Source organism: Anguilla rostrata, chromosome 18, assembly GCF_018555375.3.
Source record: "Anguilla rostrata isolate EN2019 chromosome 18, ASM1855537v3, whole genome shotgun sequence".
NCBI lineage: Eukaryota > Metazoa > Chordata > Actinopteri > Anguilliformes > Anguillidae > Anguilla > Anguilla rostrata.
This window is the reverse complement of record NC_057950.1, coordinates 5,417,660-5,441,246: the sequence shown is the minus strand read 5'-3', so window position 1 is coordinate 5,441,246 and position 23,587 is coordinate 5,417,660. Positions and strand designations below refer to the sequence as shown.

At 46.6% G+C, this 23,587-nt stretch overlaps 1 protein-coding gene and 1 long non-coding RNA gene across 2 annotated transcripts in view; one reads left to right on the top strand and one right to left on the bottom strand.

Annotated features, from left to right (window-relative positions):
• LOC135245269 (uncharacterized) overlaps window positions 1-15,265 on the top strand; it is a 59,680-nt gene extending 44,415 nt beyond the window's left edge. Inside the window, exon 3 of the long non-coding RNA XR_010327182.1 lies at window positions 13,895-15,265. This is a non-coding gene — a long non-coding RNA (uncharacterized LOC135245269). The remainder of the gene's footprint in view (window positions 1-13,894) is intronic.
• The window catches only part of LOC135245267 (synapse differentiation-inducing gene protein 1), a 39,817-nt gene extending 16,757 nt beyond the window's left edge, over window positions 1-23,060 (bottom strand). The window contains exons 1-3 of the mRNA XM_064318215.1: window positions 22,100-23,060; window positions 16,634-17,245; window positions 5,677-5,814 (exon numbers count right to left, since the gene is read on the bottom strand). Coding sequence (XP_064174285.1) covers window positions 5,677-5,814; window positions 16,634-17,122 — 627 coding nt within the window. The 5' untranslated portion in view covers window positions 17,123-17,245; window positions 22,100-23,060. The remainder of the gene's footprint in view (window positions 1-5,676; window positions 5,815-16,633; window positions 17,246-22,099) is intronic.
• Window positions 23,061-23,587: the final 527 nt, after the last annotated feature.

Here is a 23,587-nt window from a genome sequence, read left to right as displayed (position 1 = left end):
GACATGCTTCATAATGCAGATAGTGCGGTATGCTGTGGTACTGCATCACCCAGGAGTGGCAGTTGGTCGCTGTCTGTCAAGGCAAGAGAGCACGGAAAGACTGATCTAAATGCAACATCCGTCCGTAGCGCAGATACGGCGTGCAAGTTTTACGCAACAGGACAAAAATCCTCAGTCGAAAAAAACACCTAGAAATTTCTCCTCTGGCTGTCAGACTGGCTTCTTTCAAAAGCAAAGGAGGACCTTCCAAAATGTTTTGAAGCTTCATTTATAACTGTAGCGCATGTCCTTGGCCCTGTCTGGACGGCTTCAGTGATTTATACGAGATATTCCAAATACATCAGAAACAACATTGCCTGCCTTGCATGTCAATAATGTTGTTAACCTGACAAACGGTTCTTCTCCAACTGCCTTATAAATGGAGAAATTTAGCCGGTAAATAAATTACGTCTTTGGTTGGGTCAATGTTCGCTGACACTGGAGATCACAAGAGGGACCGTAATATCTGTCGGGTAGCCTGCTGATAATGAACAACAGTGGGTTTTATTAACGAGACAAGGTTTCTGATTGGCTTGTGGGAACAAGCTCCCTGTAGGAGGAAAGTGAGCCAGCCTAGCTTTCCTTCTCAGTTGTGGTTGCAACGGTAAAACTGTTGGAGCTTGTTGCTATAGTTTTTTTTTTTTTTTTTCAAGAATTCCAAAAAACCATTTGTGGGTGTAGAGAGGTTCATAATTGAACACTCCTTAAACTGCCTCCACGATTACTATCTTGAAACACTGGAGCATTTGCTTTTTTCCAGGAGAAGGTTTTTAGGTTCCACATCATCTTCGCTCAGCAAATAACTGTAATTACAGTTTTAATTGAAAAAAGATAAAAGTACATTTTCAGTGTGTGCAGGATTAGAACAAAACTGTAGTTCACCACAGGAAGCTTCTCGGTCTTTGGAATTGCCCTGTTTGTGCCAGCTTCCTCACTGAGATCGTACTGCCAACTCGTAAAATATGTCAGCTGAGACACCTTTCCACAGCCTTGTCATTCACTGAAATTTCTGTCACTATATATTGTGAATCACCTATCAATCAAGTTGAAAACCTTTGAGAATTCACCATGCAGTATTCTCAGACATAGTATATTTTAACTTGGATGAATAACTTTGCATAGTGTTTTCTCCTGCCTTCCTGTTTTTATTCCTGTTATATTTTTATACTACGGAAAACCCTTCCAGGGGGTGTTCAGCAATCTGCTTTGGTTTAAATGTCACCTGCTCAACCATTTTGTTTTTTCGTTGTCTGCGACCCCTTTTTCAGATACCCACAGTGCAATTCTGAAGAGCACATCCATGAACTGAGGTGTGTAACTCTACAGGCATTTTAGCAGACACTCTTATCCAGAGCGACTTACACAACATTTTCATGGCATTTACACTGCATCCATTTATACAGCTGGAAGTATACAGAAGCAATGCGGGTTGAGTACCTTGCTCAAGGGTACAACGGCAGTGTCCTACTCGGGAATCAAACCTGGGACCTTTAGGTTACAAGACCAGCTTCTTACCCACTATACTACACTGCCGCCCCTGATCTTCTGCTCGGACCTGTATTTGATCCATGCGTGTAGAAGCGCAGGGAAAGGAACCCTGTGTTAAATTGTTACGGATCTTTAAGAATACTGTCGCTTTAGAGTCTCGTGGCTGAGACTTTGACGTCTTGGCATATCACGGCGCTTTTTAAACAGGACGCAGTGCCAGTGGGGGGGGAGGGGCCTTATTTATCTGTTTCCTTCCTGGGAGGCCTTTTGTAGTTGGATCTGGGGGAAGCTGGCGTGGGCTGCGAGGGGCCCTTGCCAAGCGGCTGCGTTTTTTAAACGGAGAGCGAGCGAGCGGGCGAGCGGGGTGTAGGTGTGGAGTCGTGATGAGCTGCAGGACCGCGGGCGGAGTGGGGCCAGGCGGAGAATCGGGTGCAGCACCGCCCCACCGAAAATGGAAGGAGGCCGCGCCCTCAAACCCAGACGCGTGCTCAGATCCAAACGCGCCCTCAAATCCACACGCGTGCTCAAGTCCACACGCGCGCTCAAATCCACTTCCCTATAGGCCCAGTTAACCCACGTGGAGGGCTGGTTTTTCTCTCTCTCTCTTGAGAACCCCTTTCTTTTGTCCTCCAGAAGCGAGAGACGCCAGTGGTACAGTAACCCGCGATCTGGAGGACCAGGTCGGATCAAACGTTTCGCCAACGGCGTCCGACGACGGCTCCCGCAACCTACAGTTCACGTCCGTGTTCCTACGCGACAAGCAGACGGGTTTTTAAAAATGTGGGAGTACCAATATGAAGATGAAGTTAAGATATAAATGTCATTGCGAAGTTGGTATTATGATGAATTTTCAGTGCAGTGAGTTGCGCTGGGGTTGTCAATGCATCAAAAAAGTCATAAAATCCGTAGAGAGAGAGACTCTTTCTCGGCAAAGCGATGACTGCAGGCAGTGGCACTCGTCAGTGCTGTCATAACGGGCTGCAGATCTCTGCTCTGTAGGCTCAGGTCTGCACTTCTGACGCTGCCGAGATCCCCCAAACGCTCCTGGCATGCTGCACGGTTGTCACAGAGCGTGGTGCTCTACTCGACTCGACTCTGGATGTGACGTCAGGCCGACGATGCGGCCAATCGCAATGCAGCGTTCACCAATCGAAGTTCCCACCAATGCCACCTATCCCCAAAAGGGGTGAGAGGGACTGCACGATCAGCGTTACTTTAGATTAAGCTGAGAGGTGGGTACGGTCAGTAAAAATCAGTGCGGTCACTGCAGGTTCAGACGAGGCACTGAAAAGACAGATATCCCTGCCAGTTCAGCATATTTGTAAGTGGTCACTGGTCATTAGGTCTCGGTACAGTATCTGATATAAGAAAAGCAGCCAGTATAAGCCATATAATAAATTACATTTCATTGCGTTTATTTGGAAAATGCTTTTATCCAAAGCGACGTACAATAAGTGCATACCAAAGGTCACTGGAACAACTACCAGAAACAGGTCCAATGAGGTACCATACTCATTATGTCACAGTTAGTCATAGTCATGAACACATTAAGTCCAGTTCATACAGTAAGCGTAGGCTAGGTCAGGAAGTTATGGCAAGTCAAACCAGGAGGCATGACGACACGCTACCACATCAAAACAACGATCCAACTGCAAATATTCAAAGCCAAATTAATTGAAATGTAGGCCAGTGGAACTTACCCCTCTCAGTGGTTTGATCGCATAATTAAAGGTTATAGAGTCAATTAGAAAAGGGCTTTAATGGATCCCTTTCAATTGACGCAGCTGTTCAACACTAAGACCGGACGATTGGCCTTTGGTTTCGACAGTGTACATAATGGGCGAGCGTTCTGTTGTACCAAGGTCCCGTATCAGAACATCGGCTACAAATATTTCATCTGCTTTCGGTTGCTATTCAGGGCCAGTAATTTTTGAATTTTTGAAGAATTTTTTGAAATTTTCAAGTTTCTATTTAACAATGACGAATTAGCTCACTCCTTTAAACAAGATGTGATTTTGTAGAGTCAGGCTTATGTTGTTGCTGTCCCAGCATGGGAATTTCACACAGTTTTGTTCCCCCGCCCCCCCCTTATTCTCTACTGCTGTTCACACTGTGCACTAATGACTTAGAACGCTGTGCTAATTTATTGAATGTGCTGATCACACTTCACTGCCAGGGGGTTTGTGATGCGTCAGAGGCAAACAACCTCATTCAGATTTAAGATAGATATGCAGCATTACTACTAGCAGTGAACAAAGAACATGGAAAGTCACCATAGAAGTCACTTTGTGGGTAGGACAGCCTGTACGCTCTGTGACATGCAGTCCAGTGTGCAAGTTATGCCTTGGTGGGGCAGCATGCCCCATACCTACACAGAACCGAGGGTTTGGCACTTTACAGGGTTTCCTACAGACATAACCACAATGACCACAGACTCTCAGCCCTTCAAAACATTAATTTCTGTACCTTCTGACCTCAGGTCAACAGACAGAATTCACAAAAAACTTCACACATCTGCACAGTAGAGCCCAAAACTTAAGAGATTTTGCATTTTTTTTCCTCCTCCTTCTTTTTCCTGCCTGATTACATCATCACAAATGCTCCAAGCCCACAAACGGTATATCTCCCCATTGGATATTTAGCTACAGCAGCCAATCAAAACATCACATACACACACAAAATTGACATATATATTCTTCACCAAGATTTAAGATACACATTACTACTGACAGTGAACAAAGAACATGGAAAGACCATCAAAGTCACTTTATTGGTAGGACAAGTCTGTATGCTGTGTGGCATTCAGTCCAGTGTGTGCTATTCTGTCTGTGTGCAAACATTTGCCTCAGAGGCAAACCAAAGATTCTGTTAATTTTTATTAAGCATTAGTCTTGGCCCAGGCTTGTACATGGTATTTTAAGGAAACATGCTTAAGTATGAATACGTGCCGATGGTAAATTAGCAAATGAATGGAATTGCCCTCGTGTTTTTATTATTAGTGAATATAGTGTGGTAAGGTTTTAATTAAACATGGAAGAATTTTTTTTTTTGATGTAGTGATCATCAGCACCATGGTTAATTATCATTATCCTCCCCAGTATATAGCTCAGTAGCGCCTCCTGTGGTCATTCAGGCACCTGAGATCAGCCCTGGCTGTGTGCGCACCCTTCCCCTGCAGTTAACTTGTGACCCAGCTGGTGGATTGCAGGGAGAAATGAAACAGTGACCGCTAGCACTTATTTTGGGCGACGCGCATATGCAGTTTTTCAGTTCCGTCAGTTCTGATTGCGCTGATTGTGCTTCTGCTGAGCGCAGTTTTTATGGGGTATATTCTCTAATACAATCTAATCAACATGTTCATGGTGCCACCTGAGAATATGTCCCCGGGGGGATCTCAGGTGTGAAAGCCATGGATTTAAAAAATACTATTGTATTGTACTTGGTATTTGTCTCAGGTTTCATACCGGCCCAATCATAAAAAACAAAAATGAACTGCGGATTCGAAATTCATATTGCAATGCTTTTGATAAGGGGGTATATTGGATATACTGCACATGTCTGCCATCTACCACCTAAAATAGCAGAGACATGACTATGGTTTGGACCCAATGTATGGTGCATAGCACCACGTTAAAATCATCAAAATTCACAAAGTTTTTCACAAACTATAGTGTCTAATGCCTTTACATAGCAGTGGTACATACAGTACACAGCCAAGAGATTTGACTGGCCCCTACACTAGAGAGAGAGAGCAGAGACAGAGATAGAGAGGGAGGGGAGATGGAGCGTGCTGACTCTCACCTGGTGCGACAGGTAGAGAGAGAGAAAGAAACTGAGAGGAGGAGGATGGAATGTGACGGCTCTCACCTCGTGCGACAGGTAGGGGAGAGAGAGAAAGGGAGAGAGAGAGAGAGACAGGGAGAGAGAGAGGAGGACTGAGCGTGCCGGCTCTCACCTCGTGTGACAGGTAGGGGAGAGAGAGAGAAAGGGAGAGAGAGAGAGAGAGTGAGAGAGAGAGAGAAAGGGAGAGAGGGAGGAGGGCGGAACGTGCCGGCTCTCACCTCGTGCGACAGGTGGGGGGGAGGTAGAGAGAGAGAGAGAGAGAGAGAAAGGGAGAGAGGGAGGAGGACGGAACATGCCGGCTCTCACCTCGTGTGACAGGTAGAAGGCGGCGATGCCCAGGGGCCAGAAGCAGCAGAGCATGGAGAAGACGCTGAGGCCCAGGTGGTCCCGCGGGGGCATCATCAGGAAGTTGTCCTCGCTCTCCGTGTCGCTCGAGTACTCGCTCTGAAAAGACAGGAAGTGAGCGCACGCGCGGCCGCAGTCAGAAGGGAGCCGGAGCGTGTCCCCCACATACACACACACACACCCCCACACCCACACACACACACACACACACCCCCCCACCACACACCCACCCCCCAGCGTGTCAGCATGAGCAGGAGCGCACCGCCGCGCCCCCCTCCCCCCCACACACACACACACACACCCTCCCCAGCGTGTCAGCACGGACAGAGCACACTGTACACCCCCTCCCCCCACACACACACACACACACACCCTCCCCAGCGTGTCGGCACGGACAGGAGCACACTGTACACCCCCTCCCCCCCCCGATACGCAGTACCCCTGTACCCCACTCGTGCGTCTGTCGTCTCCTCCAGGGGACTCGTCCCGTCGGTTGAAACGAGCCCGTCTCCGTGTCTCCGTGTCTCCCGGGAGCTCGGATTCCTGCGCGCTTCCAGGTCCCGCGGCGGCCATTACACCGAGTTAACATTCCCGCCACGCCTCCCGATCTCCAGCCGCGAAAATCGCTGACTCGTGCGATTGCCCCGCAGTGTGCGATCTGTGATCTGTGCTTTTATTTAAATTGGGAGATGTTCTCCCTCAGAGAAATGCCACACGCTGTTGTTGTTTTTTTTTCTCCCCGGCCGCGTCTGAAAGTCCGCTTTTTTTGTTGCCGTGGTAATTTGCGGTGCTGTACGCCGTGTCCATAAACTTAAGGCGTGAAAAAAAAAAAAAAAAAAGTTTTTACCCAGCTGAGCTATCTTTGATCTCTGAACGTTCTCAGAACATTTAGGAAAGTTAGGGTAAACATTCTGCGTGCCTACCCAGTTTCCCAGATGTCTGCTGTTATCTTGAAGTTGCGAAGAGCACTGCAGGAATGGCCTTAGAATGTTATTTTGTTTTGTTATTTTAGTTAAAAGGATTTTTGTGGTTGGTCATTGATATTAATTCTACAATTTAAACAGTGGTATAGCACCGATCTGCCATTTCCTTCTGAACTCCCATGACATGTATTTAAATGATACATGTCCTCTTTTGATAATTTTGCATAACTAAATGATGACAGTCAAGGTATGTTGCTGTCGCGTTAGCGTACACTGTGCCTGGGATGTTTTTATTTCCCTGTGACTGACTGTTTCAGACAATGAAGACTTTTAGTGTTCCCAGGGGAGCCTCCTCACCCACAACATTATCTCGCAGTCAAATGGCTGTCTAACTGAAATCTTCCCCAATATTCTAGCAGTGCTTATGTGTTAGCTTGCAATTCCATTAGAGGATAGTTAGTATGGGATTAGTTTATCCGCATTTTTATTGAAAGAAGATGCAGCGCGCAGTCAATTGCTTTTGTCCCTAATACCCCCATCCCCGTTGTTCAGTTTGTCTTTGCAATTGCCGATATGTCCTTGCGTTACTCTCGACAGGGATAAGTGGCAGTCGCGATAGCAATTCCTCGTTTTAATCTTGTTTTATTTTCTAATCTTGCTTTTGTTTTCAGCCAGTCGATGGAAAATAAACCAATCTTTTAACTCCAAAACGGCAAATACGTCTTATCGTTTTTATACGTCGCGTCATGCCTGACAAAACCTGATGCTTTTTAATCGTTAAGGTCTAAAATGAAAGCTGTTGACTGAGCAAACCTATGGTGAAATAGCCTAATTTAATCGTTTTTAATGCCGGAGTTTTATTGCGAATGTGCTGTTAGACACATACATTTTTAAAAAGCACGTGCAGAAGGGTCTCGGGCTTTTGATGAAGCTGTCTGGGGGAGCCGTGGCTGAGTGATCAAATGAAAAAGACGTACGAGGCTGTCTCCACGTCCCCTGCCCCAAACGGGGTTTGTTCTGTTCTGCACCCCCCCACCCCACCCCCCCGCACACCCCCCCTTGTTACCTTCCAGCTACACAAATGAAATGTGATTTGTTCATTATTCGCCTCCCCTGCTTAAAATTAAAGGATCGGCTGGCTGATTTCTGCCCCCCCCGTTAACTGATGAGTAGGCCTTGCTCTTTTTCAGTGTAGGAGGGATGCGGGGGGGGGGGGGGGGGGTGTTAAATTTGTGACCGGCATGGCCTGTATTCCTGTACAAAATGCATTCAGGACGTGCCGCAGTTTGGTCGCTCGGTAACGCTGCGTTCAAAACGAATAGAAACCACAAAAGCCGCCCTTTTCTTTTGGTAATTCGGGTATTAAGCTTCAACGGCATGTTTTAGCACCGGGGAGCACCATTACCGGCCATTAGATGACGGTCTGCCCACCACCGGCAGCCTTTGTCTGAATAGTGCTGCGCGAAAGCACGGATGAGTCATTTGGGCCTAGATTAGGGCTTTTCAGGATCTGTGCGCAAGCATTTCAGGTTCAAGCGAAACCATCCAAGCAAACTCAGTGCTACAGGGAACATTGAGGAACAGCAAACACAGACGTGGGTAAACAACATTTCTCCAAATTAGGGGGCGGTTTTTTTTTCTCCGTTGGTGATTGTGGTTAATTGGTAGCTGCTTCTAGCAACAGGGAGACAAGACAAAAGGTCATGTCGATGAATTGAACAAAACAACAAACAATTGCTTTTCCTGCTATGTCTTGGCAGTGTTCCTGGACATATTCATATTTGTTGGATATATAAATTATGAAGTATGGATGTTCATACCCGGGGGGACACGTTCCAGGAAGCAGTATGGTGCAGCATTTTATGCATCGTGGACTATGCTTTTCAGAAACTGATATATGCAGTGACTTACAGGGCTTTTGTGGCTGAATTTCTGCCCCTGCGATTTATTCAGCGGCCACTATGTATTACAGAAAAGAATTCCATCCTTTGGAATCGGGAAATGAAGTATTTCTCACTCGCCTTTAAATCGTGTTAGGTCTGAGTCCTGCGGGTTTCCAATCATGGCTCCTCATTGGCTGGTCCACACAGCGAAAGACGTCATTGGCTCCCTGAACTCAGGGCTCCGCCCCCCAAGCCCCCAAGCCAAAGGAGCTAATGACACTTATTGGTTCTTAAGGGGTAGCCTCACATTCTTTCACAGACTAAATCTGCTCTGTGAGGGACGGATGAATTTCATTGGGGCTGACCTGAAGCCACATCTGAGCCAGAGGAGATGATCTGTCAGGAGTGATACCGCTTGACACGCCCATGGTTTTCAGGGGGTGGGGGTGGGGTGGGATTTTTTTTTAGCACGCATCGCCAATGGGGACAGACTTCCTTCCTGGTGGAAGAGTCGGACATGACCCCCTCCCACCACCAAAGCAAGTTGTCTCGGAAGCTGGAGAGTTCTGCATGTGCTTTATTGGATGTATGTGTAATGGACAGTTTGTGCTGACCCCCGAGCTCCGGAAAGAAGGTGATCCTGCTTTTCCTGGAGGTTTCTGTGCTCATGGCCACTCAGACTGGGGCACTGGCCAGGGTGGCCCGTTGGGCAGCGGGGGCCATTTCTACTCCATCATCAATCCGCTGGCCAACGGGGGCCGGATGTCCTCTGCGGCTCTCGGCCTGCTAGCCCGCTGGCCCACTGGCGGCCCGGCGTCGGCGCAGCCGTCGGCCTGCCAGAGTACCGCGCGCCGGCGCGACAGCGGCCCGCCAGCTGAGAGCCGAGGATCGGCTGTTTGCCGACTGCTGAATGGCTGTCGGAACGATCTGGCCCATGGCGCACCGCCGCGGTGGCTCACCCGCAGCATATATACCGGCAGGCCAACGGTGGCCCGACAGGCGCGTTCGTGACTAAGGCCTACATCTCCGTATCTCCACCACCGCCCACCACCACCCTGCCGCATGCTCGACGGGGCTGAGCAGCCCGGGGAGCCCACCAGACAATTTCACGGCCCAAAGATCTGACCGCAGGCCACCGTCGGACCATGGGGGGGAGACGGGGAGGGGGGGCTGGGGGGGTGTGAAGCGGTAGGGGAACAACATCAAGATGGCTGGATGTATCGTTATATCACCAGGTGGTGGTGGGTGGGGTGGGGGTGGGGGGCTCAGGAGGCTCTTTTTTGGGACTCCTCGTCATGCTAACCGTTAGCAGCCCCTCCGTCCTCCAGAGCAGGCGCTCGGTGGTTCTGCGCTCTGCCGTTACGTTCCCAGCCGGCTGGGGCCTGACACGCACACGCGGGCACGCCTTAATATTGACGTCCCGCGCTGGGAGGGGTGGGACAACGGCGGGAGAGACGGCTGCTTAATGGCACCTGTCGAGAGGGGCCAGGAGATAGCGGCCGTTTGTTAGGAGATTGGAGATAGTACAGGATAAACGGGGTTCGTTTTGACACAGGGATGCGGGGGAAGGGGGGCTCAGGTCCCGCAGACAAATGTTAACGGATGAGCGTCGGTCCTGAGCTGAGGAGGGGGACCCTCTAGTGAATTCGCGAGACAGAAGCCTTGAGCGTTGCATCGCGGGCGTACAGGCGTCATCTGGTGTGTGGTGTGCTAAAGAGATGGTGCCTACCGTTCAACACATTACATTACATTACAGGCAGTTAGCAGACGCTCTTATCCAGAGCGACACAACTTTTACATAGCATTTTTACATTGTATCCATTTATACAGCTGGATATATACTGGAGCAATGCAGGTTAAGTACCTTGCTCAAGGGTACAACGGCAGTGTCCTTACCCGGGAATCGAACCTGCGACCTTTCGGTTACAAGCCCAGTTCCTTACCCACTGTGCTACACTCCATCCACCAACCCAACACACCGGTAAGACGTTACATTACAGGCATTTAGCAGACGCTCTTATCCAGAGCGACTTACATTGTATCCAGTCATACAGCTGGGTATATACTGAAGCAATGCAGGTTAAGTACCGACTCCTTAGCCATTATACTACACTGCCGCCCAACTGTAAGGTAAGAGTACGCACTGTCAATCCACACAGATGGTAGGCGAATAGTCTGCCTTTCTAGGGTGCACACAATCAAGATTTTTGCTTTTCTACGTGCGCCGTGCTCTCTGCTCTCTGATTGGACAAACAGCCTGTATCCTGCGCTCTGGGGAAAAAAAAACGTTACAGGATGATTGTGTTTGCAGAGCACATGTTCCCGCCTCAGCTCGTACCGCAGTGTAGGTCATAATACGCTTTACCCGATTGGTTAACTGATGTTCAGAAAATTATTATGGCGGCTAGTACACTCACAGTGCGGTAACTGTTGTAGAGAAAAAGGGGACGGTCGAGCGGCAACTGCACTGCGCCATTGAGTGGAACTTCATTAAGACATTAAAACAAAAGCGGAGCAGCCCCTCGAATCGCCAGGGAGAAATGAGAACCTTGCACGAGGAGGAAGATGCAATTTTAATAATCTTAATGCGCCAGGCACTTAAGAGGTTTGAGGGGGAAAAAAAAAAGTTCTGAGATTCTCGACCCCATGGTGATGATATTCATCACAGATATGGATGGAGCGAGCAAACCCCCACTGCCTGCAATCTTTGCAGCCTTCTGCTGGGGACAAAAAAAAAGCTTTGTGCTACCAAACCCATTCACTATTACCAGCAGTTTTCTGGCTTGCTGCTTCCTAATTCACCAGGTTTCCAGTCTGTTTTATAGTGCAGTTATATGTGCATCTGCATGGCTCTGTTTTCCAGCTGGTGATAAAACTTAAATGTGGAGTGTAAAATATTAAAGGGTATGATGTACATGCTCTGGAATACAGGCTCAGGCAATTAGAAATATCTTGGCATGATGCTTATTTTAAACATGTCCTCCCTAGGGGCAGATTAAAGTGAATCACTGCAGTCTACCTTCTAACACATTTCAAACCCTTTCCAAGTTGGATTAGGGTTAGAACCAGTGCAAACCTGGCGACGTGTGCGAGGTGGGTTACTGAGCGTTTAAAGTACTCCCAGTTCCTGTCTTAGCAGAGAACACGGAGATACCAAAAAGACACGAGAATTTATTCCAGGCCAGTGCTGTCACCAGAATTTCACCAAATATTTCAAGACGTTTTCCCAAGAGCAGGACCCTGGTATAAAAATTTAATAAAATAAAAAAAATGATTGTGAAGTGATGGCGCATGATGAATTGATGAAGGGTGAGATTACGTGTGCGTGTGTGTATGTGTGTGTGTGTGTGTGTGTGTGTGTGTTTGTGTGTGCGAGCGTGTGTGTGGGAGTGCTCTTCGAGGACAAAGTGCCGAGTCATGCTGTGGGAGTCTACTGATTAGACAAATGAAATAATGGCTCCTAACGACTGCTTTTGTTTGAGGAGGAGAGGATGGGGGCGGAGCCGGGAGCACAGAGTGCTAACCGCTCGTAAAAAAACGGCTCCTTGTTCCGCTGCGACCTCCATTAAGGGCTGCACGATCCCTTTCATTTAAACTATGAATTAAGCCGCAAGATGAAGATGTACGCCGACTATAAAATTATTAATTATAAATACATCAACAAAAAAAAAAGTTTTGATGTAAAGTGCAGTATGTAATTTATGCAATAAACATGGTCTCCAAAATGATCGATACCAATACTACTCCTGTAGTGGGTGGTATGATAACTGTATGTGTGATATATCTATGATTTTGATTGGTCATTTAAGTGGCAGTGGGAAGGGGGAGGGGGCGGGGCAGAGGGGTGGAGCCACAGCTGAGATGATATTCATGCACAGGGATGCAGGAGAAAAGTGCTTATACGCTGGGCGCAGTGTAGCACAGTGGATAAGGGACTGGGCTTGTGACCGTAAGGTCATAGGTTTGATTCCTGTTCCTGGGTTAGGACACTGACGTTGTGCCCTTGAGCAAGGTACTTAACCTGAATTGCTTCAGTATATATCCAGCTGTATAAATGGATGCAGTGTAAATTCTATGTAAAAGTTGTGTAAGTCGCTTTGGATAAGAGCGTCTGCTAAATGCCTGTAACGTAATGTAAATCAACAAACATTTAATTCCATCATAAAATCTGAAATGTTTATTTGTATTTTTCACTTTCAAATCTGGTATATTTATTTGTGAGCTCATTATTTTTTTATTCTATTACTCGTCTGTTTCTCCTCTAACACATCTGCTCGTACCTCTGTGGGCTCAAGTCTGTCTCTTTCACAAATTGTTCCTTTTCACATTTTTTTTCTCTGTCTCTTATAAATGAAGTCTGTGGTTGCAGAGGAGCAGAGGGGATGAAAAAAGAGGAATGTGGCTATTCTGAAGTTTAAGCTAATCATCTGCCCCCCTTCCACCCCCCCCCCCCCTTCCCAGCACTCACCCCTGCGCTTCCCCTCCCTCCCATCTGCCTCAATCAAATACCGTGTGCGACGGTAAAATGGATGGCGGCCTAATCTCATTCCCGCCACGAGCTTGAGTTATAAGGGCTGCAAACAGTCAAAAGAAATGTGGATTCGTAAAAAAAGAGGAATTCATGAAATAAAAAAAGAGACGGAGCTGAGCGCTGGATCACAAGGACCCTCAGACGAGCGAAGTGGCGAATTCATAAAAAGGGGGACGAGTGTAATACTAATTGGATTTGAAAATGGACTTCAAAAAGTGTTTTATCCGAAAGGTCAAAACACAGTGAGCGGCTGAGATAATTAAAATGACTTAGTGGCCTCTCGAGACGCTGAAGGTTAACGGCTGTCTTCGTAGGTAACAACGTTTTTTTGTGTGGCTCGCTATAAAAAAAAAGAACGTAAAGTTTTTGCAAGGCTTGCTTGGAGATGTTAAATAGAATTACCTTCTTATCGGGGTTGTCATTTCGTTCGGTTGAAAAAACGAGAAAAAATGTTTCTACCTGCGGAGAAGAAAATGTCACTCAAGCAACTCTAGCACACTAGCTAATTCTTTGGTGTTTTTTTCCATTCCAAGCCTCGTTTTTCCCCCCTTTCAAAGAAAATAACTGTCTGCATTTAATCTTCTGCCATCGGCAGAAAGGGTGGGAGAGTAGTCTTACTGCTAGTTCCGTTAGATTTCCTTTTCCATGTTACCAAGCCACTTGCCTGTGCGGGGACAAAAGTCCCACCCCAACTAAGGAAGACCACACCCCAACTCAGGAAGACCGCACCCCAGCTCAGGAAGACCCACATATTCTACCCTGGGACGTAATCTTCATCAGCACTTTTTTTTTGTTCCCAATTTATTCTACCTCGCATCTCCTCCTCTCGTTTAAATCTGCAGGGTGGATTCGGAGGCCCTGGAAACAGCCCAGACCCCCATGCCGAGGGGACGTGAGGCATTGTCTGGTAGGCTATCAGGACTCGCGTTTTTCAATCAGGCTAATGGGTCTCCTCGTGCGGCGCTGGTGATGGAAGACCCGGGGTGAGACTGAGCAAGCTGAGCAAAGCGGGCACAGCAAGCTGCCAAAGGACACCATCCAGGTACAACAAGCCCACCGTCCCAACGACCAGCCAGGCAGACAGGAACAACCTTTGTTTTTAAAAAAAATATATTTTAAGTCAGTGTTCTAGAACTGAATATTTGTTTTCAGTTATCAGCGGTGATTGTTACATCAGCAATAGAATGTTCAGTTAAGAATATTACAATCGCACAGTTGTGATTTTTTTAAACTTAAAGAGTTAAACATAAGACTTGAGCGTAGAAAATAACCATTGTGTTTGAACGAAGCGTTATCTCTCCTAACGATTCTTCCATTTATAAATTCCTAAATTCTAATTGTAACTAACCGAGTTGGGCTCGACTAATGAAAATAAATTAAAAGGTATGGACGTATCCTGTTGCATTTTTATTAATTGTTCGAGTTAATTATTTAGCTGCTGGGAATACTCCTGTATTGTTTATTGCTAATATGAAATCATTAGCTGCTACCCTGTGCTTGAAGGACACTTTTGATCCCATCTATGAAGTAGATAAAACAGAATCGTATTTCACATGCAACATATTGCAGCATAAATTGCTACCTCTCTCTGTTAACAGTCATTGATTTCCGCTTTTTTATGCAAGCAGAATCATTCAGCAATTACTGTACAATGAACAGGCACTAACGTTCAGATAAAAACGGGACTGTTTTCATCTTTACCAAACCCTTCGTTCACATATAGCGCCTGTAGCAAGATAATGGAACCTGTGGCTCAGCTGGTGAAGGGTTGGAGGAGTGCGGACTGGAGTCAGTAGCCATAGGTTCAAGCCTGGACTATCATTAAAAAAACAAAGTAGTTTCCTAGGTTACTGCTGCTTCGATCTCTCCAGTCACCACATTACAGTATGCTGGGGTGTGAAATAAATCTGATATACAGCACACCGTATACAGACAAGAGCACGTTTCCTGTTGCGTGAACTCATGTAAACTCTGCTCGAGTTTAATTTAATACTGACAATTTCACTGTGCAGGCACCCTCAGGGAAAATTATTATTATTATTTTTTTTTTAGAAATAACAAAGCAGGATGGGTAATCACATCCCCGCGCTTGATGTGAACGGCAGCGTGCCGCGCTGGTCACGGACCTGTGCTGTTAGCCAGAAGGTTGGAGGTTAGCGTCCTGGAGGACAGCTGCGCTCGCGCGCAACCTTGCGGACGATGTGGAACGGGCGGAATTTCTTTTGGGCAAAAAAAACATCCGGTCGGCCGAGCAGCCGCGCGTCGGCGGCGCGTCGTACGTCGCCCTGGGCAACGGGGCGTCCGCCGAGCTAATGAGCGATGGACCCCCGTTTAAAAATGTGCCCCCGCCCTCGTAGAAACCAATAACGGGGCTGCTGCTTCCTGCGACTGCACCCCGGGGTCAATTAGAACACGGCGCTTCCGTCAGACCCGGCCGCTCCCGGCTGCAGCAGACCGCCCCAGCCCCCCCCCCCCAGCCCCCCACCCCGTTCCAATCCCGCGTCTCGTTCCCGCGCGCTTGTCTGGGGGAGGGGGGGGGGGTTACGCCGCTGACTCGCGACAGATGGAGGCAGCAGCCGGGCTGCAGCGGGAACCTGCCGCACAGACCGCTAAGCACCCCCCGCCCCGACTCCCCCCCCCACACTCCCCCACCCCCTCCACCCCGTATCCCTGACAAACCGCTCCACTCCACTTCGCATGGAACGCTCCTGGAGAACTTTTGCTCATCAAAACCCAGGTCTCTCCTATTCTGCCATGCCTCCTCCTGCTGTCTATATGGGGGAGGGAAAGCTCTAAGGGGGGGTGGGGGGGAGCAGGGGGGCGGAGCTTAACCATGCAGACTCGCTGCTCCCACTACCCGCTGCCCCCCCCCTCCCACCTCCCTCTGGTCCACCTCCGTGGTACAAACGCTTTTCTGACTCATTCCTGGCTTGAAAAGCATATTCACTACAGTCTCCTGTTCCTGGAAGCTCTTCATTTGTTTAAAATGGTGCCCAGTTAAAGGGGAAAATGAAAGCTAGATTGTGACTGACTGACTGAACTTCTGTGTATTTTTGTTTCAACAAGTCCCCTAATTCTCTATTTTTATTTTTTACACGTTTCTGACAGTGTATCAAGCTTAAGCTTTACTTACTGTGCCTGCATTAACCTTAGCATAAGCATTCATAAATATTTGTGCCTGTTTACAGTTTCCTCCCATCTGTCAGTGATGAGATGTAAATAGTCTCCTTGCTTGTTCCAGCTGCAGGATATTTATCTTGCTTTACTGGATAAGGTCCACCTCAAGGAATGCGAAACCTTTGAGAATGACGGATTTAGATTTTGCTTCTATAGTAGACTATAGAAAACATAAAGGCTAATATTGCCACCGGCAGTTTTTGTGATACGGCACTGTGTTGTTTGGACCGTGTCAAATTGATCATGCGCTTTCGAATTTTGTCTCCTCTCATACGCAGCTGAAGTTGGTGCAGAGCTGTTGTAAGTCAGCTAGCTCAAGTCTCTTGCCAAACAAGCAATGGCGATTTGATTTTATACAGGACCTATCAACGTCCCCCTCCACCACCCCGTGCCCACGGACCCACCTCCAGCTCCTGGAACTCCTCCTCCTCGTCCACGTCGTACGAGAGCGTCTGGATCTTGCCGTCCTCGCCCGCCAGCTCCAGGAACCTGCCGTCGGCGAACAGCAGCCCGTCCTTGGCGGGCGGCGGCGGCGGCGGCGACAGGTCCTCGATGAAGGTGGTCTCGCAGCAGTCCCCCTCCCCCCAGGCCTTCAGCACGCTCTCGGGGTACAGGATGAGGTCGGGCCGGAAGCGGGGGTCCACGGCCCGGGGCAGGGCGCTGGGGTTGAGCAGCTGCGGGGGGGGCCCGCCCCCGCCCTTCCCGTTCCTCTCCGGCTGGGGCGACGGGTTCGCCACCGCGTGGCCCTGGTACTGGGGGGCCGAGTACACGGACACCAGCCCCTCCCGGGTCTCCACCGCCAGGCTGCGCGTGTTTATCAGCCCGTTGCACCTGCAGCCCGACCCCGACCCCGGCTCTCCTCCCCCGCTCTTCTCCTCCGTCGATCCCTCCATCCTCGGCTCTGTTGGGCCCGCGGTGGGGGTTGGGGGTGGGGTGTTTCAGTTGGTCCCTCTCTTTGACCCACTCCTCCTCACTGAGGTCTTTGGGAAGGCATAGGTGAGGAGGAGAGGGCTTTCCTGCAGGCGGTCCCGAAAAAAAGAAATCGACAGGTGAGAAGAAGGACAGGGCTCCACGAAGCGCTGTGGAGAAATGTGAATACGCAGAAAACTCATCTCATCGGTGTTCAATCAACTCTACAAGTTTATATGAGTCCAATGGGGACCGCATGAGCAATATTAGTTATAATAACTGTATCACAGATAATTTAACACTGGCATTTTTGCTGCATATTGGTGAAAAATCACTTTACGTTTTACTCTTTCTACATTATAATACGTGAAAAATGAATCAGTGGTGGCAGGTTCAAAGCTAGCCTGCAGCAGAACGTTCTGGCTTAAGGCTTAAATTTCAAGTCTTCTCGTTTTTCATTAATCTGTTATCCCCGTCTGTAATTCTACACTTTCTATGCTAAACATATGATTAAAAGGCACTGTGGGAGCATTATGCAGATGGCACGGATATTGCTATGATTTCTGCGTGTTGCATAGATTTAGTCTCGTTCAAAATGCCACCGCGAACAACTTGTACTGACATCCGCTCAGCGAATATCACTGGCAACAAAGACCGTCACCACGTTAATGCTCAGCCAAGTAAGCTTCATCTGAACTGCCACAGACCTACAAAATGCAAAGCTGCGGTTTTGATCTACTTTGTGACGTCATGTCAATTAATCATTTTCACGACACAGTCACGGGGGATACAGTATCTCAATGACAAACAAAAATGTTTTCCCTGCAGAATTACAACGGAATGGAAGCCTATTTTGTTTTGAGCAGGTTTTTTTTTTTTTATGAGGAGCAAACAGTAAATGTGGATTGAGGATCTCTGTTCAAAGATGAAGCGAGGGTAAATAAAGATTTATAGGCGGGGGTGGGGGTGGGGGTGTGGGTGGGGGGGGGGCAAAGCAATGCTATACAGCTCTGAGTCATGATGTCACAGGACTGGGAGCTCGTCCACAACATCAAGGGCAGAGTCGCCTCTGCGTGCAGGGCCAGCCCCTCCCCCCCCCCCCCCGTTCCCGCCCCCACACACCCCCTGTCCCTCCGCCCCTTTTCTCTCCATCCTTCAATAGATTTTTGCGAGCTCTTGTTTTCCTGGCATGCAAATTAGTGTCTTTCTGCGTAAGCAGCGGATGCGGGAGCCACTGATCCCCCTCCACCCCCCCAACCTATGCTTCCTCTGCCGAGTTCCTCCTCACTTCGGAGTGCCGGAATTCTGCAGCGGTATTTGTCTGCGGAATGCTGTGGAATGCTGCGGAACGCTGCGGAATGCTGCGGAATGCTGCGGAATGCTGTGGAACGCTGCGGAACGTTGCCGAATGCTCCACTTCAGGGTCGTGAAAAGGATGGACCTGCAGATTGGGGGCCCCCTGTTTTTGCTAAAGTCCCCAGCATTCAAGAGCCCCCCGCTGCCCAGCAACCAATTTGACACTTCACTGGAACGTGTCGGGGCATTTCTGCTGAGGCATAATGGACTGTATAAATATTAATTTTCTTTATTATGGCAGTTTTTTTTGTCTCACTTGCAAAGACCTTTTAAAAGGCACTGTTCAGTCAAGAGCTGAAGAGTGATCCAAGAGCCGATGCGGCCCCAGCTTGTTTTACACGTCCTTTGAAACTTTTTATGAATGACAAAGGGTTTAGCAAATTTTAAATGGACCAATCAGGAAGGGGCAATGAAACGCAGACTGAAGAGCTCATTAACTAATTGCATGCAGTAGATTCTCAGTTTATACATACTGAATCATTGCATTTTACACACGCATACATACAGCAGTCCATCGATGTAAATGTGTTACTCTGACCCTCTGGAGTTTAGGCACTTATTAGCAGTTCTTATTTGTCTCAGTTTTGCGTAAGATAAAAAGTGAGGAGGGCTTAGAGAATGACTCCAGTTGGACAACATCAGTAGATACAAAATTGCAGCAGAGAAGCAGCAAAGTTAGATTTTATTGGTGCTTTGAATAAATCTTTGTAGATCATCAGAAAGAGAACCGTGCTGAAGGTTTTACGATACCCTTGACTAAGGTATTGTATGCAAAGACGCCATATAGGGGAAAGTTAGGAGGATTCCAAGGGCCCTAACAGACAGGGGCCCTCAAGAATTATTAGAACATAGGATTTTCATGGGCGGTGGGGCTTAATGTGAAATCTGTTCATGGGGCCCAAAATCCCTTGTGGGGCCCCTGACTCTACCCTTTAAAAAACGAGCATAGATCAATCTATTTGTCAATTTATATTTCGGTATTTCACATCCAGAAAAACACTGGAAATAAATTGGAACTTACAATGAAAACACTCAGCTTTCTGTCACAGTCGGGTTATGGATTTAGGAAATTATGTCTATGTGAAGTTCTGTGCTCAGTGTACCCGAATTGGAGTTTTAGCACTTGAAAGGGTACAGTATACCCTACAGAAGAATTATGAATTACAGCATGAAATGAATTAGTTATGATATGCTATTGACATTTTCTATCCTGATGTGTTCTTCAGTGAGTCAGCCACAGCCAAGACTAATCAAGTTAGTTCAGTTTCTGTCAGCATGGCAATTGACTTTTGAACCCTGGAGAGACAATGTTGTTTTATGGTGGAGGAAGGTGTGCATAAATTGCAATAGTTTTAGAGACAAATGTATTTAGTTTGGAATAACCACTTCTCGCTCGCTAATGATCAATTAGACTTGCCACAACAGTAGGCCTATGTCAACAGTACTTTCTCCAAACAGAAACAAGATGTTAATTAGACATTGATAAACAGCTATTTACGTGATTAACAAATCACTTTGTCACATTAGCTTTTAGGAATACTGTGCTAAACCGAGAAACGTACTTCGCTTTTATACGTAATCTGTTGCTTCTGATTTAATCCAATCGCTAAACAAGAGCTTCTCCCTCTACGCTATCAAGTTTCATGAAGCGTTAGTTTTTCGTCACTTTGCCAGCTGTTCAGCACCAGCTGATCACGAACTAAAATTGAAACCAGCAATTGGTTAAAATTGGCTACCGCAAAAATACAGGTTAATTAAAATGCAGATAACTGTGTTAATTGCAAATGTGAATATAGAATGAAACGTCGCTCTTATGTTATGTTTTAACCTGTATGACTAGGAACCGCTGCATGGCGTGTACAGTTGGAAGACTTCATCCAAATTTTAGGTTTTGGCACACTATTGGCGGTGCATAGAGCTGTCATTTATTTAATTGTACATGTATTGTGACGGGATCGGAAAAGTGGACCGGGGGAGCATGAAGAAACCAATGTGACGAGACAAAGCTAGGCTAGATGTAGCCTACTGACTAAATCAGTATATTACTGTGACGTGCTTTCTGTTTATGTCAAGGCAAAACATGACTTTCCACGCCAATAACATCTGGTTTGGCCATCAGTGTTCACTCTGTGCAAAGGAAACAATACCATGTAGCCTATATATCTTTCCTCGTTTTAAGATTTTTATTCACGATATTTTATATGACGATATGCTATACCGGAGAAAGGCTCATCGCTATAGCCTGTGGATTGGGTGGCCCTTGGCCCCATAGGCCACGCGCTGTAATCCATTCCTACTCATGGTAGACTGCTCGGCCGATTTACCGCAACGAAAGGATACTGTTACATTTCTGCACAATCCAGTGCTGAAAATATTTAAGGTCAACCAAAGGTGATCTCGATCAGCAAAAATATCAAATGTTTGCATTTACTGATGTCTTGGTAGGCCTTCGGCTTATAGAAGCAACACAAGAAGAAATTGTTCGAAGACAGCCTTACGTAGTAAAATATGAGAGAACACATGAGAGAAAATGTCTGTCAACACTGCCTATTGAATATTGGGTCCCAACTCTTGTGTTCGACAAAAGCACCATACTGCCTCAGTGTATACTTTCCTTCATGGAAGTGTATATCACTTTTTTTTTTTTTTTGATTAGGCTAACTTGAATTCATTAAGTTATTTGTGCCTGTATTCAAACATTCGATCTACTTAGTTTTATTTTTATTTAGAGTAGTTTCTTGTTCGTAAGTTGATGTAAATGTAAAAAATGTAAAAGAAATCCCACAGCAAAAAGGCAGGCTGGTCTGGCAGTGCTTCAAATACAGTATCCCATGATATCTGACTATTATTCAAGGATATACCGAGATAATGCGATTTATTCATTCAAATTCTATATTATGTTAAAGCCCACATTATCGCAAATAGCCTACATGATGTAAATTAGCACATAATCCATAAACGTCTTTCAAATGTTTCTTAAACACATAAGCTAATTTGACTGCTTGATATTGTTAGGCTAGACTACTCCACGTAGACCATATGCACGTACCACGTACACTACATGCTGATGCAAAAAAGGAGTTGTTGGGGTGTATCGTTAATTGTTGGAGCTGTCCGTGGTGCTTAACATTAGTCCTTGGACAATTTCAGTTATAGGAGTGTTGCCAGCACAATAACGGCCCAAGTTCCGCTCTAAAAGCAAAGATCGTATCGCGACCGGAATATTGTACACTAATGTGATTGACGTTAGGAAGTCATTTATCACACAGCAGTTATCTGGACGTATGCATCATTTAAAATGACTGGCCATATCGGATACCTATCCATGCTTTCATTGTATCCGCCTGGTCAAGATTATTCCGCCCCTATGTTATAGCAGCGCACATGACACCCTTTATCGTTGTCCTGATTTAAACATTGAATGCACAGTTCAATGTCAGATGATGCCTTTTCATAATATGAATAACAACAGTCGCGTTTCTTCTCGTAGACCGTCTACCTAGTAAAAACCCTACAGTGGGTTCTGAGGCACTGATGTCATCTTGGTGCATTCATTCAATTGCTGTACAAGTTCGTGATCTGACTAGTAACGCTCGTGCACTTACCTTCCAAGGTGAAAGAGCGTTCTGCTTAAGAGCATTCCCCGTGCCAAACATTAGCTAGCCCTCCGCGCAACGGCAAGTAGCAGTTCTCCCAGTTAACGGCACATAAATGTCCCTGCAGTGGGCTATCCAGTTTATGTCCAGGACCCTGCGGATTCTTTTCAAGAGTTTACACCAAAGTCCCAAGTGTCCGTTCTGTCGTACTCCCGCTTACAGTTTCGATGCACGTCCACGCATATATGGTGAATCAACAAAAACAATCGACTAAGCCTTCCTCTTGCAGATTTTTTATTTTACGCACACACGGTGCTGAAGAAATATTATGTACATTCTGCCTTTTTGCTGGTTTGACGAATGACAGCCGTTTTGGAATAAAAAGACAGGGTATAAATGTTGTGGAGGATGGATGCTGCTATGCGAGCGTGTTGAATGTTCTCTTGATAGTGATTTACAGAGCAACACGAGCCAGGCAGTTGTCCCCTCGGTCCTAAAGAACGCAATCTGCTATTGCGACAGGACGGAACTTGCCACAGTGCTAAAATTATCAGAGATATCCCTCAATTTACCCTAAATATAGCATTTTTTTGTTTGTTTTAGTTTTGTATATATTTTAGTCTGATTTTAAACTCAAATTTCAACACTAGGCTGCACCGTTGAAGCGGTCTATTTTAGATATCGGCAGTTAACCGTTTCAGGAAACAGACAACGCACTCGTTAGCCAAATTACATTTTACAGTAGTCTATACGAAGGAGATAATTTTCGTGTCAAGCAAAAGAACGCTTCCAGAAAAAAGTACCTTGAGGGGAAAAAGACCACAGGCTGTTTCGTACTTGTACATTTTTTTGTATTATTCCGCTTTGTCATAGTTCAGATCTGGCTAAACTTGAAAAATTCTCGCCAACCTCAAGGCGAACAGCCGAGATGATGCTGACACGCGCAGCAATGCCATCGTCAGTGCTCAAACTATACCGTGCTTTCAAGTTCCAAATGGTAGAAGGCAAGCTTGCGTAAGCTTCCATTTCGTCATACAATGCAATACTGCCCCCTAATGAACACCGATCATTTAGTCTTCCCCCCTTAAATTACCTGGGACCAATGTGGCAGCGGGATGGCAGTAATGTAAACAGTAAAATCTACAAACCACCAAACATCTCAAATTCGTGTTACTTTCTTTAAATTCGTGTTACTTTTTGTTAAAAAATAAATAAAAATAAATTATTATTATTATTAATAATAATAATAATAATAATAATAATAATAATAATAATAAGCATAGCATTGGCTATCGGTGAAATATAGGAATGATTTAAAAATTTTACTATTTGTATTTAAAGCCCTAAATGGATTAGCTCCACAGTACATCACTGATCTACTGACTCCATATTCTGCTCCCAGGTCACTAGCAAAGCAACTCCTCTCAGTCCCCCACTCACGTCTTAAAACTAAAGGGGATCGGGCTTTCTCTGTTGCTGCCCCCAGGCTCTGGACAA